At 42.9% G+C, this 15,559-nt stretch overlaps 1 protein-coding gene across 1 annotated transcript in view; it reads right to left on the bottom strand.

Moving 5' to 3' along the window:
- The window catches only part of LOC115128595 (adenylate cyclase type 2-like), an 82,881-nt gene that overhangs the window by 39,515 nt on the left and 27,807 nt on the right, over positions 1–15,559 (bottom strand). Inside the window, exons 4-12 of the mRNA XM_065017829.1 lie at positions 10,897–11,046; positions 8,918–9,075; positions 7,540–7,651; positions 6,530–6,657; positions 4,261–4,419; positions 3,970–4,102; positions 3,570–3,746; positions 3,423–3,463; positions 1–49 (exon numbers count right to left, since the gene is read on the bottom strand). The exon at positions 1–49 is cut by the window's left edge and continues 32 nt beyond it. Of these exons, the coding sequence (XP_064873901.1) occupies positions 1–49; positions 3,423–3,463; positions 3,570–3,746; positions 3,970–4,102; positions 4,261–4,419; positions 6,530–6,657; positions 7,540–7,651; positions 8,918–9,075; positions 10,897–11,046 (1,107 nt within the window). The remainder of the gene's footprint in view (positions 50–3,422; positions 3,464–3,569; positions 3,747–3,969; positions 4,103–4,260; positions 4,420–6,529; positions 6,658–7,539; positions 7,652–8,917; positions 9,076–10,896; positions 11,047–15,559) is intronic.

Genomic DNA, 15,559 nt, shown 5'->3' with positions numbered 1-15,559 from the left:
CATCCTCTCTTCCAGTTCCTCTTCAAACCGTCTCTTCTGAGATTTAGTCCTGAGGGGAAGAACAAGATACAGCATACTCAAGGACAAACATAGATAGCCCTACAAAGAGAGAGGATGACCTGTAATGAATAGGAATCATGCCCCGATCTAGGATCTTAATTTGATCACCCTGTTCCAGGAGAACTTTCCTGCAATGAAGGAAATGTCAAACTTGTAGTGTATTTGAGGTTTAAAAAGCTTCGGAAGTTTGTTATTTCCACATTGAAATTTCAGACTTGATTTTCCCTTAAAACATTTTTTAGCAACTCCTAAAAGAATATCCACATAATAATTCATATTTCCTGTTGCTGCAGGATTATTTTGCTGCTGTAGCAAACTGTCTGAAACTAAGGTCCTACATCTGTAATGGAATCTATAGTGGTGTAGAAAGGAGCCATAGGTTGGTGTCTATAGATAGATCTATTCCTGGAGGAGGATGAGAGAACAACATTACTCAGACAGTCTCGACACAGGAAATAGTGACATCAACCGTGTATTGTTCTACACAACCAATAACATAACAGTCATAACATTAAACCAAGGTTAGGCCTGAATGATCTTACCCATCAAACCCTTCTTTAATACCTTTTGATATGCGAACAATAACGACAGGCAATTTTCTGTAGTCAGAACATACAGTACAGCGATGCCAACAATATGAGTATGTTGATCAATATTATATCCTGTTTGGAGGTTCTTAAGACATGACTGGTGTAAAGTAAAGATGACTGATCTGTAGGGGTAAAGTCTGGTATAGAGTAAAGATGACTGATCTGTAGGGGTAAAGTCTGGTGGTCTGGTGTAAAGTAAAGATGACTGATCTGTAGGGGTAAAGTCTGGTGGTCTGGTGTAGAGTAAAGATGACTGATCTGTAGGGGTAAAGTCTGGTGGTCTGGTGTAGAGTAAAGATGACTGATCTGTAGGGGTAAAGTCTGGTGGTCTGGTGTAAAGTAAAGATGACAGATCTGTAGGGGTAAAGTCTGGTGGTCTGGTGTAAAGTAAAGATGACTGATCTGTAGGGGTAAGTCTGGTGGTCTGGTGTAAAGTAAAGATGACTGATCTGTAGGGGTAAAGTCTGGTGGTCTGGTGTAGAGTAAAGATGACTGATCTGTAGGGGTAAGGTCTGGTGGTCTGGTGTAGAGTAAAGATGACTGATCTGTAGGGGTAAGGTCTGGTGGTCTGGTGTAAAGTAAAGATGACTGATCTGTAGGGGTAAAGTCTGGTGGTCTGGTGTAAAGTAAAGATGACTGATCTGTAGGGGTAAGGTCTGGTATAGAGTAAAGATGACTGATCTGTAGGGGTAAAGTCTGGTGGTCTGGTGTAAAGTAAAGATGACTGATCTGTAGGGGTAAAGTCTGGTGGTCTGGTGTAAAGTAAAGATGACTGATCTGTAGGGGTAAAGTCTGGTGGTCTGGTGTAAGTAAAGATGACTGATCTGTAGGGGTAAAGTCTGGTGGTCTGGTGTAAAGTAAAGATGACTGATCTGTAGGGGTAAAGTCTGGTGGTCTGGTATAGAGTAAAGATGACTGATCTGTAGGGGTAAAGTCTGGTGGTCTGGTGTAAAGTAAAGATGACAGATCTGTAGGGGTAAAGTCTGGTGGTCTGGAAAGTAAAGATGACTGATCTGTAGGGGTAAAGTCTGGTGGTCTGGTGTAAAGTAAAGATGACTGATCTGTAGGGGTAAAGTCTGGTGGTCTGGTGTAGAGTAAAGATGACTGATCTGTAGGGGTAAGGTCTGGTGTAAAGTAAAGATGACTGATCTGTAGGGGTAAAGTCTGGTGGTCTGGTGTAGAGTAAAGATGACTGATCTGTAGGGGTAAAGTCTGGTGGTCTGGTATAGAGTAAAGATGACTGATCTGTAGGGGTAAAGTCTGGTGGTCTGGTGTAAAGTAAAGATGACAGATCTGTAGGGGTAAAGTCTGGTGGTCTGGTGTAAAGTAAAGATGACTGATCTGTAGGGGTAAGTCTGGTGGTCTGGTGTAAAGTAAAGATGACTGATCTGTAGGGGTAAAGTCTGGTGGTCTGGTGTAGAGTAAAGATGACTGATCTGTAGGGGTAAAGTCTGGTGGTCTGGTGTAGAGTAAAGATGACTGATCTGTAGGGGTAAAGTCTGGTGGTCTGGTGTAAAGTAAAGATGACTGATCTGTAGGGGTAAAGTCTGGTGGTCTGGTGTAAAGTAAAGATGACTGGTCTGTAGGGGTAAAGTCTGGTGGTCTGGTAGAGTAAAGATGACTGATCTGTAGGGGTAAAGTCTGGTGGTCTGGTGTAGAGTAAAGATGACTGATCTGTAGGGGTAAGGTCTGGTGGTCTGGTAGAGTAAAGATGACTGATCTGTAGGGGTAAAGTCTGGTGGTCTGGTGTAAAGTAAAGATGACTGATCTGTAGGGGTAAAGTCTGGTGGTCTGGTGTAAAGTAAAGATGACTGATCTGTAGGGGTAAAGTCTGGTGGTCTGGTGTAGAGTAAAGATGACTGATCTGTAGGGGTAAAGTCTGGTGGTCTGGTGTAAAGTAAAGATGACTGATCTGTAGGGGTAAAGTCTGGTGGTCTGGTGTAGAGTAAAGATGACTGATCTGTAGGGGTAAAGTCTGGTGGTCTGGTGTAAAGTAAAGATGACTGATCTGTAGGGGTAAGGTCTGTAAAGTAAAGATGACTGATCTGTAGGGGTCTGGTGGTCTGGTGTAAAGTAAAGATGACTGATCTGTAGGGGTAAAGTCTGGTGGTCTGGTGTAAAGTAAAGATGACTGATCTGTAGGGGTAAAGTCTGGTGGTCTGGTGTAAAGTAAAGATGACTGATCTGTAGGGGTAAAGTCTGGTGGTCTGGTATAGAGTAAAGATGACTGATCTGTAGGGGTAAAGTCTGGTGGTCTGGTGTAAAGTAAAGATGACTGATCTGTAGGGGTAAAGTCTGGTGGTCTGGTGTAAAGTAAAGATGACTGATCTGTAGGGGTAAAGTCTGGTGGTCTGGTGTAAAGTAAAGATGACTGATCTGTAGGGGTAAAGTCTGGTGGTCTGGTGTAAAGTAAAGATGACTGATCTGTAGGGGTAAAGTCTGGTGGTCTGGTGTAAAGTAAAGATGACTGATCTGTAGGGGTAAAGTCTGGTGGTCTGGTGTAGAGTAAAGATGACTGATCTGTAGGGGTAAAGTCTGGTGGTCTGGTGTAAAGTAAAGATGACTGATCTGTAGGGGTAAAGGCTGGTGGTCTGGTGTAGAGTAAAGATGACTGATCTGTAGGGGTAAAGTCTGGTGGTCTGGTGTAAAGTAAAGGTGACTGATCTGTAGGGGTAAAGTCTGGTGGTCTGGTGTAAAGTAAAGATGACTGATCTGTAGGGGTAAAGTCTGGTGTAAAGTAAAGATGACTGATCTGTAGGGGTAAAGTCTCACCTCTCTCTTCTCTGGTAGTGATACTGGCCCATTGGAACATCCTGAAACACACAATCGCAGAAGGTGAGCCTGGACACGAGTGTGTATCAATGTGTTTGTGTATGTGTGTATGTGTGTGTGTGTGTGTGTGTGTGTGTGTTTACTCACAGTAGTGTTAATCTTGCCATTGTCAGTAGTCATGCTGTCTCTGTGGTGCAGGTTAGCAAAGGGTTTTGCCGCCCCCCACGACTCCAGGTATCGAGTCATTCTGACCGAAGCTCTCATCTTCCCTCCGTCCAATGTAGAACGAGAACGTGTACACAGGTGGGGGCTCCGCCTCTCAGCCTGGTGAACCAATCAAAATGGAGAGCAGTATAACTCCCGCCCCCCTTTTTATCTTCTCTAAGATCTATTTCTCAAATCAAGCAAACAGCTTCATGCAGTTTTTATGTATTATAAACAGTAGCATATACCCAATAAATCGGTAGTTTATAAACGTGAGTTTTTAGAGTATGTTATATCTGTGGTTGTGTTTGGACCACCTTTGGACCACATTCTCATGTCTCACCTTGGGGTTGATGACCAGGTAGGTGATGACTTCGTGTTCCTTTAGGTAAAAGTCTCTACTTTGTCCCTCCCCTGGTTCCACCTTATAGGAGCCCTTCAGATGCTCCAATGTTACTGAGGAGATATGGACACGCCTGGGGGAGGAGAGAAGAGAGAGGGAAGAGGTGGAGAGAGGGAGGAAGGAAGAGAGAGGAAGAGGTGGAGGGTGATTAATTAACATAAGCCAAATGGTTTGTGAATGCAAATATCTCTTGGGAAATATTTTAAGAAACAACCTATTGGTTGATCTCACCCTGGCACGCCCCCTGCCTCCATGTGATTGGCTAGAGTGACATCATGCGACCAGACATCGTATTGCCACTTCTGGAGGCCGATGACGCCACACAGCACGTTCCCAGAATGCACCCCGACTCGCATATTGATGTCAACCCCAGTAGCATCCCGCACCTTCCTAAGGTAAAAATGTATAACCTCAAATGAACCTCTGCTTTTTCTATGGGGTGAAAAATATTCTGATTTTGGGTGTGTGTCTCAGGACAAAGGTTGTCTGAGTGAATGCGTAGTGTGTGTGTGTGTGTGTGTGTGTGTGTGTGTGTGTGTGTGTGTGTGTGTGTGTGTGTGTGTGCGCGTGTGTGCGCGTGTGTGTGTGTGTGTTTAGCCCGCTGGCGCACTGGAGAGGATTAGTTTATCATCACTATTTCACATTGTATTTGCACTACAGCTCACACACAGCTGAGACCCAGTCTGGCTGGGATAGAGGCTTGTGTGTGAGCGTGTGTGTTTGTACGTGTCTATGTGCCTGTGTATGAGTGTGTGTGTGTGTATGTACATGACTACATGCCTGTGTTTGTGTGTGCATGTGCTCGTGCATGTGTGTGTGTGTGTTTGTACAGGACTACATGCCTGTGTTTGTGTGTGCATGTGTTCGTGCATGTGTGTGTGTGTGTGCGTGTGTCTGCTAGTGCATACAGTTGAAGTCGGAAGTTTACATACACTTAGGTTGAAGTCATTAAAACTCGTTTTTCAACCACTCCACATATTTCTTGTTAACAAACTATAGTTTTGGCAAGTCGGTTAGGACATCTACTTTGTGCATGACACAAGTAATGTTTTTAACAATTGTTTACAGTCCGATAATTTAATTTATAATTCACTGTATCATAATTCCAGTGGGTCAGAAGTTCACATACACTAAGTTGACTGTGCCTTTAAACAGCTTGGAAACTTCCAGAAAATGATGTCATGGCTTTAGAAGCTTATGATAGGCTAATTGACATCATTTGAGTCAATTGGAGGTGTACCTGTGGATGTATTTCAAGGCCTAACTTCAAACTCAATGCCTCTTTGCTTGGAAAAATCAAAAGAAATCAGCCAAGACCTCAGAAAAATAATTGTAGACCTCCACACGTCTGGTTCATCCTTGGGAGCAATTTCCAAATGCCTGAAGGTACCACGTTCATCTGTACAAACAATAGTACGCAAGTATAAACACCATGGGACCACGCAGCCGTCATACCGCTCAGGAAGGAGACGTGTTCTGTCTCCTAGAGATGAACGTACTTTGGTGGGAAAAGTGTGAATCAATCCCAGAACAACAGCCAAGGACCTAGTGAAGATGCTGGAGGAAACAGGTACAAAAGTATCTATATCCACAGTAAAATGAGTCCTATATCGCCATAACCTGAAAGGCCACTCAGCAAGGAAGAAGCCACTGCTCCAAAACCGCCATAAAAAAAGCCAGACTACGGTTTGCAACGGCACATGGGGACAAAGATTGTACTTTTTTGAGAAATGTTCTCTGGTCTGATAAAACAAAAATAGAACTGTTTAGCCATAATGACCATCGTTATGTTTGGAGGATAAAGGGGAGGCTTGCTAGCCGAAGAACACCATCCCAACCGTGAAGCACAGGGGTGGCAGCATCATGTTGTGGGGGTGCTTTGCTGCAGGAGGGACTGGTGCACTTCACAAAATAGATGGCATCATGAGGGACTGGACAATTAGTTGGATATATTGAAGCAACATCTCAAGACATCAGTCAGGAAGTTAAAACTTGGTCGCAAATGGGTCTTCCAAATGGACAATGACCCCAAGCATACTTCCAAAGTTGCTGCAAAATGGCTGAAGGACAACAAAGTCAAGGTATTGGAGTGGCCATCACAAAGCCCTGACCTCAATCCCATAGAAAATTTGTGGGCAGAACTGAAAAAGCATGTGTGAGCAAAGATGCCTACATACCTGTCTCAGTTACACCAGATCTGTCAGGAGGAATGTGCCAAATTTCACCCAACTTATTGTGGGAAGCTTGTGGAAGTCTACCCGAAACGTTATTCTGACATTTCACATTCTTAAAATAAAGTGGTGATCCTAACTGACCTAAGACAGGGAATTTTTTACTTGGATTACACGTCAGGAATTGTGAAAAACTGAGTTGAAATGTATTTGGCTGAGGTGTATGTAAACTTACGACTTCAACTGTATGTACGTTTATGTGTGTGTGTTGTATGTCTGTTTGTGTGTGTTAAATGTGCATGTGTGAAAGCAGAGAGCTGGTGTTTTACTTGATGGCCTCACACATGTCCAGTCCCATCTTGACACAGTTGCCTGCATGGTGTGGTAGAGACTCTGGCAGGCCTGATACACAGTAATAACAATCACCCAGGATCTTTATACGCATACACTCATTTTCCTGGAGAGAGGAGCGGGAGCGAGTGAGAAAGAGAGAGAGAGCGAGAGAGAAAGAGAGAGAGAGAGAGAGAGGGAGAGAGAGAGAAAAGAAGAGAGCGAGAGAGTAGGTGAGAGGGAGAGAGAGACATGAGTTAGTAGGGAGAGGAATAGGGAGAGGGGGCAACAGATGCACAGAGCTAGGGAGGGAAAGAGAGAGAGAGAAAAAGTGAATTTCAGAATCAGAATAAAAAACGTACTTTGTCTAAATAAAATATAAGAAATCCAAAGAAAATCTAAATATGACCTGGGGTTTACAGATTATGCAAATAGCCATAAACCACCATATTCAAAAATCTACTTTTCATCAACTTTGTAGGAACTTTGCATAGCTTGTGGAACTACATTACTGTGCATCCCTAGTGAACACATACACCTACACAGATGTGCTAATGCCCTCTCACACACACAACGATGACCAAAGCACACTCCCACTAGATGTGAGGCTGCTTACAGCAATGCCCAAACATCCAAACTCCTCTGTCTATTATATAACAAACAAATTGCTGGGGCACTAGGCAGTGTGTGTGTGTGTGTGTGTGTGTGTGTGCGTGTGTGTGCATGTGTGTGCGTGTGTGTGCGTGTGCGTGTGCGTGCGTGTGTGTGTGTGTGTGTTGGCCTGTAGCTGTACTGACATGAATCAACAGCTAACACTCCATCCGAGAAAACACAGCAGACAGATCAGCAAGAGAGAAAACTTCCCACGGATATTACGCACAACTACCTTAATGTGGTATAGTGTGCTAGTTTGTCTGTGTGAGTGTGTCCATGTGTGTGTGTATGTGTGTGTGTGCTAGCATGTGTACATCCGTGTGTGTGTCATCCCTCTGTGTGTGTGTAACATTACCTTGGCGATCTGGTCAAACTTGCCGAACAATTCATTCAGCATGTGCACCAGTTCTCCGGGTGAGCAGTCACCAGCCAGTTTAGTGAACCCGACTATGTCTGCGTACAGAATGCTGAAACAAACAGAGAGAGAGAAACAGAGAGATAGTGAGAGAGAGAGAGAGAGAGAGAGAGAGAGAGAGAGAGAGAGAGAAAGGGAAGAGATTCAAAGGGCTTAAAACAAAGTAAAAAACAAGTGTCTTCTACTTTCCTCTTCTCTTTCTTTTCTTATGCTGTGCAGAATACTACAGAGAGAGAGAGAAGTGACAGAGGAATACCCATTCAGTAAAAGGCCCAGCAGTCTTTTCTTTTCTCCTCTAATCTGAGATTTCAGCACCAAGGACAGTGACAGTTATGCAGTCAGAATCTGAATAAGAGCTGCCTTTCAGCACCACATGACGTTGGACAGCAACCATCTTTGGTGCAGTCATTCCCAACTGCCTGGGAGAATCTCAGTCCTTGAAACCCCATTAGCTATAATCATAGAGGTCAATGGTAAACTACTTCTGAGCTCTACGCACACAGACAGATGATTTTGCATGCAGACAAACTTGTGAGACCCACTCCAAACTGAGGACATTGCTACATTCCTCTCAGTTCTACCACCATGATGGAAAAGGCATTACTAACAACACCCAATAGAGTTTCAATACATAGACGATGATTTGACTGGCCTTATGACTACAGATTGGAGTTCAGTGGAGCTCCTTGTCTTTCAATCTGCAGAAGGAGATCATTGACTGTATGTATATATGATCTACTTGACTCTCTATTTCAACAGTAATCACCAATAGAATCCAGTAGACTGGAGCCTGGGTTAACTGAGCATATCAGTATCACTACAGAACACTAAGGAACACAAATAACACAAACAGGACACAGCATAGATGACCTATCTAGGATGGAGAGGAGAGTAGTGTAGTGCAGAGCAGAGCAGAGCAGAGTAGAGTAGAGTAGAGTAGAGTAGAGCAGAGCAGAGCAGAGTAGAGTAGATAGAGTAGAGTAGATAGAGTAGAGTAGAGTAGAGTAGAGTAGAGTAGAGTAGAGTAGAGCAGAGCAGAGCAGAGCAGAGTAGAGTAGATAGAGTAGAGTAGAGTAGAGTAGAGTAGAGTAGAGTAGAGTAGAGTAGAGTAGAGTAGTGCAGAGCAGAGTAGAGCAGAGTAGAGTAGAGTAGAGTAGAGTAGTGTAGTGCAGAGCAGAGCAGAGCAGAGTAGAGTAGAGTAGAGTAGTGTAGTGCAGAGCAGAGCAGAGTAGAGTAGAGTAGAGTAGAGCAGAGAGTAGAGTAGAGTAGAGTAGAGTAGAGTAGAGTAGAGTAGAGTAGAGTAGAGGCAGATGTTTACCTAACGTTGGTGTGTCGTTGGACATAGAGGTTGTGAAAGTTGTTGGTTCCCTCTGCCCGGCCGAAGTCCCTGTCCCTTGGTCCCTGTAACCTCTGAATGATCTCTGCCTTCATCACACGGGCGATATGGGCCGGGAGCAGGGACAACAGTAACCTTTCCTGTTGTGAGAGAGAGGATAAGTCCTGTGAAGTCCAAATGAACTGCTGTAGGTACGCATACACACACAAAACATACACATACACACACACAGACTGATATTTATGAATGCATAATTCAGTATCAGGACCAGGCCTTTCGATGGGTAATAACAGTAATACTAATGGAAGGTTACTAAAACATATGTCCTGCAGAGGAGGCTGGTGAGAGGAGCTATAGGAGGATGGGCTAATGTCTGGAATTAAAGAAATGGAACGGAGTCAAAAATGTGGTTTCCAGATGTTTGACTCCGTTCCATTTTTTCCTTTCCAGACATTATAATGAGCCTGTCCTCCTATAGCTCCTCTCACCAGCCTCCTCTGATTCACTGTGTTTAGTCTCTTTTAAATGGCAGGAAATGTACCGGACTCACAGTCTGCAATTAACCTTGTCTGTGTGTGTGTGTGTGCGTGAGTGTGTGTGTGTGTGCATGTGTGCGTGTGTGCGTGTGTGTGTGTGTGGTTGCATTGATTGCAGTAGGCCTTGATTGCAGGGAGTATAAATCAGACTGACTAGCACTCATCACAACGTGGTCAATTATCTCTCCAGCAGCAGTCTGAGAAGGGAAGCAAACATTTAGATGTGGTACCTGCTCAACTCTAGGAACGCATATCATTTTATCTCATTTAATCAATACATTTCCTCCAGTTTCTACTGTCATGAACATGATTATAAGTCTCCATTTACTTACGCCAATAATCGTTTTCTCAACCCTGGCCTGCCCTTTAGGACACTAGTTCAACGGGTCATTTTAAGTGATGTATAAACTACAAATCATGTACTTACTCTAGTTCCAGCTTCTAAGAGTAACAGAGGATGTGGTGGTAGGTAAGAGTCAGCAATGTGTTAAAATGCCTTAATGCAGTGACATTAAGGTGACATTAATATCTATGTAGTAATGACTGGATTTCAATGTGAGGAGATTATGATTTTGGGGTGATTTTTGTTTTTGTAAAAAACACAAACATAATTTCCTAAACAAAATAGATCAACAATTTTTTCAATTCAGAGTTGTATGGAGGGAGAGGAGAGCGAGGGAGGGAGTGAGGGAAGACAGTGGAGGTTAACAAGCAAAGTCTATTTTTAGACACCAATCCCATCCAGTTCCCCATCCAGTCCCCAAACCTATTCTGGAGTTAATTTGCTGCTGTGTTTTAGGAAATGGGTTCAGAGTTTGTGTATGTGTGTATGTATGTGTGTGTGTGTGTTTGTACGTGCATGCAAGTGTATGTGTGTTAATTTGCCTCTGTGTTTTTAGGAAAATTAGCCTGTGGTTTGTGAAGGATATAATGGCCCTCTCTACTTTCTACTCTTTACTGAGCCCCATTTATGAGTCACATCCCCCAAGACGCCCATACACACACACACACACACACACACACACACACACACACACACACACACACACACACACACACACACACACACACACACACACACAAAATACTTCATATGCTTTATACGCTGTCTGTGTGCATGCATGTGTGTGTACATTCTTAGAAAAAAGGGTTCCAAAAGGGTTCTTCGTCTGTCCCCATAGGAGAACCCTTTTTGGTTCCAGGTTAAACCATTTTTGGTTACATTTAGAACCCTCTGCGGAAAGACTTCTAAATGGAACCCAAAACGGTTCTACTTGGAACCAAAAGGTTTCTAACTGGAATCAAACAGGGTTCTTCAAAGGGTTCTCCTATGGGGACAGCCAAATAACCCTTTTAGGTTCTAGATAGAAGTTTTTCTAAGAGTGTAGGGATGTTGTCTATACTGTCTGTGTCTAGCAGGCCTACCTGCTGGTGTTTCTCAAACTCCAGTTTGATGGGGGACTTGATGCAGTTGCAGGTGTCCTGGTAGGTCTGTCTGAGGGCCAGGTCCATCAGGTGCTTATGGTACGCTCCAACCAGGTTACCACACGTAAAGATAATGATGTTAGCCAGGATCTGATCAAGGAAAGGAAAGGGTATAGGGTATAGGGTAGAGGAGGGGAGGACGGGACAGGAGAATGAATAATAAAAGAAAAGAGAATACAATACAATTAGTCCTCCTAGAAAATAAATATTACACACAGACTGGTATATTTTACCAGTCAACCAATAGCATTCCATCGCATCCGCTGTGCATGCAGTCACCTTAGATGTGGACTTGAGTCACATGACTTGACATTTGATGACTTGAGACTGGACTTGATTGAAAATTCAATAACTTATGACTTGGTGTCGACTTGGAGCCTCAAGACTCGGGACTCGACTTTGACTTGAGACTGATTACTTAAAATTATGTGGCCAGGATTTGTAAGGTTTTGGCACTCATTTTGTGGCACATAGTCGAAGCGGATTAGGCTATTCTCCACACATCCAGAGACAGTGTAGCACGTTCTCCCAGTCCTACCCTCCCCTCTCCTTTCAAAAAAAGAAGATCGTCTCGTGAAACTCACACTCGGCCCTCTGATTGGACCAGAAAACTGCCAATCAACAGTCGCTTTGCTTATTCGATCTGGTTACCTACAGATAGGCCTACGGCAATGCACCACATTTAGTCTAAAAAAACATCTGTTTCAGAACCAATAAAAAGGCGGGCTCACATATCCAGTTTAGTGACAAGAAATAGCTTGTTTTATTATATCCGGTTTAGCACAGTATCCTGCCTACCTACGTTAATATTATCCATATAAATAAGGTTTAGCAACCTGCTATGGACGCATCTTTGCCAGAACAATAGGCTACCTGGTGATTTCATTGATCATATTTCAGATAGGCCTAGTTTGGGTGGGTTATAATGATATATATATATATATATATATATATATAAAATGATATACTTCAGTGATAGCTGTAACGTCACACTGCCTTCAATACGTAGCTATGGGATGAAGATGTAACATTTTCTGGCGAACTAATTACGATATTTGTGAGGAAGAAAAAGGCTACAGACAGATCATGCTTTCCTTCCGATCCTGCAACCCCCGTTGCACAGAGGTAGGCCGTGTGATCCTACTAGGTCTGGACTCCAGAGAAGTGACAGTGTGACATGATATCCCTAGTTGACATTGACTACTAACATTAATGACTTTAAGCTCAAAACGCAGGTGTGAAACGCAGTTTATTTATGTATCTTGCGTTTTGAAAATGCATCACCCTTTATGGCTGTAATGACAGACACCTTTGCGCAGCGATTGTGCGTTCTTTTTCATTTCATCCTGTGCGCACTTTTTCGCCCTGCGTGCATGTCGGGCGCTGTGGTCTCAAGCTTTCAACCACTCCTTTTAGGGGGGTCGCGGGTCAAAACGTTAAGCGAATAGAGCGAGGATTTGATGTACAGCTATAAGATCGGGTGCAGCACCACCGTGAAATTGTAGGGATAGAAGATTGCCATAAATAAATATGCAGCTCCAAAACTTGATTAAGAATATTATCTGTTTACTTTGCGAGCTCACCAGCAATGGGGCGTCAATCAACAATTACTAGCATGGGTTTAGTGGTCTTTTGGTATGCCAAAATTGCTTGGAATGTATCATTTACTTATGATGCTTGCATTTTGAATTTGTTTTTAAAAGTAATTATTATATAATATAAATGTTCTGTAGAAAAAAATATGAAAAGGGCTCTCTGGTAGCCTCAATAAATAGACAGACATTTCGTGACTTTGGGACAATAAGGTTCTATCTGCGCAAAGCATAGTTCTGAGATATTTAGCATCAACGTTTTCACATCCCAGATTTCAGAACTTTTTGGTAGTGAATCTTCTTTCATAACCATGAAGGTCCTCACCTTAAAGGTATCTAAAGTACAGAGTTTCAAAGTCCTGTGACATTTATACATCAGTTTTTGTAGGGGTGTGCAATCTCAGATAGAACCTTATGGTTCAGACATGTCAATCTGGGTTCAGTTATAAGGTTCCAGCTGACTCTTCTGAGTTAGACATGTTCAGTTTTTAAGAAGACCAGTGGCGACGAGTCATTCAGGGCTGTTTTTTAAAATTGTTTCCTGTTTTGCATGTTATTTTAGCATTAATATGCTTCACATATCCATTTGCAAACAATGTCAAAAATAAATCATCATTGAGTTAATAGCCGCATACAAACATGGTCTCTTTTTTGCTTTCTTAAGTAGAGCAGCTCCAAAATGCAGGTGTTTCAGCCTAGATCAGTGTTTTCTGTGGTGGTGGGGCAGCCAGCGGAAAACACAGAGCGTAGGGGTTGGTAATGTTCCCTAGCTGCGCTGTGATTGGCTCAGTGTTCTGTCACTCATGGGGACACTACGTCGCCGCAAAATCTACGGGTAGAGCTAGAAAATTCAAGCCCCTTGGGTGCTGCCGTGAACTTACATTAGAAGTGCCCATCCAAGAAGGCTCAAGGTCATTGGCCACAGATAAAATGATGTCAAATTATGTTATATGTACAGTAGCTTTGATTGGACTGATCATGTCAACATCACACTTTCAAAATCTTAGCTAGTAAGCTAGACAATTGACACAGCGTCGTCCGGGTTCGGGGAGGGTTCAGCCGTCCGGGATGCCCTTGTCTTATTGGGCTCTAGCGACTCCTTGTGTTGGGCCGGACATCTGCAAGCTGACTCCGGTTGTCAGTTTGACAGTGTTACCTCTGAGACATTGGTGCGGCTGGCTTCCTGGTTAAGTGAGCAAGAAGCAGTGCGGCTTGGCTCTCAAATTTTGGCAAGTCCGTAGGGGAGTTGGAGCGATGAGACAAGATCGTAACTACTAATTGGATATCACAAAAAAGGGGGTAATGTTTGAATACATTGGCCATGCTATCAATCTAGCATGACTTCTGCCACTTTCAAAACAACAGGAAACTCAGAACTGGAAAATCTCAGACTTCAGTGAGTTCAAGACAACTGGGAACTCGGATAAAACTAGGTCTGACTGGGAAAATACGGAAAATAGTTTCTGAATAATTTCTGAATTCTAAGTTGGGATTTCGGGCCTCTTTCTGGAGCCCACAAGAAGGACCGCCGCGTCACCTTTCTGTTCAAGTGATTACAGCACAACAAAGTGAGTCCAAACATGTCTTGTATGCTGCTGCATAAATCATACAATATGCAACAGAGATATATATATATATACTGTAAATAAGAAAGTAATACTAAGTGTATGTTGTGTTGTAAGCTGTTAGTAGCCCATGTGTCTCACCCACATCATTTGTAATGTTTAGTGCTTAGTTGTATAGTGGCTTTGCTGGCATGCATCCATCCAGAAAAATGTGTTTGCCCCACTAAGATTTACATGCTATTTTACCAAGATAGTCAGAACACATCATCAAATACATTAAGAAATGTATTATGATCGTCAGACAAATTACTGTCATCACTGAAAAACGATGCGACAACATAATTTACTTGAAGATTTCTGACGTTGTTGTTTTTTTGCTTGCGGGCCATTATTGCTGGCTAGACTAGCTAGACCATACTTAGAGGGACATGGTAAAGATAGGTCCATCCGTATATGTGCAGGCTTGTGATTGGATTGCATATTTTAGCTTGAAGCGCCAAGCTCAAATGGATTTATGCAGATAGAACTTTCTAGTTTTGACATAAAATGTACTTTTTCAGAAATCTCCACAGACATATGTTATATGTGACTAACTCATTTCTGACTAAAATGTCAGAGAGAACCTTATAGTCCCACGGTCACAATTTGTAGTTGAACAAGACATGTATAGATTTTTTTAACCTCGACTCGAGACTCGACTCAACTTTCTCTTAGAATGCATCTGAGTCGACATGATACTCAGACATTAAGACTTGAAACTAGCTTGTGACTTGAATGTTATTAGTGACTTGGTCTCACCTCTGGCAATCCCAGTGGCATCACACATCAGAGAGACCCCCTAACTGGGCCTCATACAGAGAGGATGAAACGTCACAATGGTCAGCTGGTGGAAAAGCAGGGGTGTAGAAGAACACAGAAGCTATTGGAGACTTGAATCAAATCCTGAAAGAGTCACCTGTGAATGACTCAATCAAGAGAAATACAAATCTCTCTCTCTCATCTCCTCCCTCTCTCTAACACACACGAAGATGAGACTCCTAAAGATAAGGTTAGTGTCTGACGCCAGCGCAGATGCAGTCTCCTATATTCTAATCACTCAATGTCCATCTATACAACTCAATAACACATTATTGCCCTATAAACCTGCCCTAGTACACACATCTTGTTCATTTAGTTCCCCACTAGGTCAACATCAGGCTCATCAAAGCCCTGTAAATAAATAGACACAGGTCTTTAGAAGACCAGGCAATAAGTATGTTTATTACATTTACCTTTATTTACAGAGACCTCGAAAGGGTTTTTCCAGTAAACCATGGTGTATGTGTGTGTGTGTGTGTGTGTGTGTATGTGTGTGTGTGTGTGTGTGTGTGTATGTGTGTGTATGCAGGCACACAAACATCCACCCTTCAAAGTCTGTCACACGCTTGGCAGGCATGTACCTGCTCA

This window comes from Oncorhynchus nerka, linkage group LG4, assembly GCF_034236695.1.
Source record: "Oncorhynchus nerka isolate Pitt River linkage group LG4, Oner_Uvic_2.0, whole genome shotgun sequence".
NCBI lineage: Eukaryota > Metazoa > Chordata > Actinopteri > Salmoniformes > Salmonidae > Oncorhynchus > Oncorhynchus nerka.
This window is presented reverse-complemented; position numbering and strand designations above follow the sequence as displayed.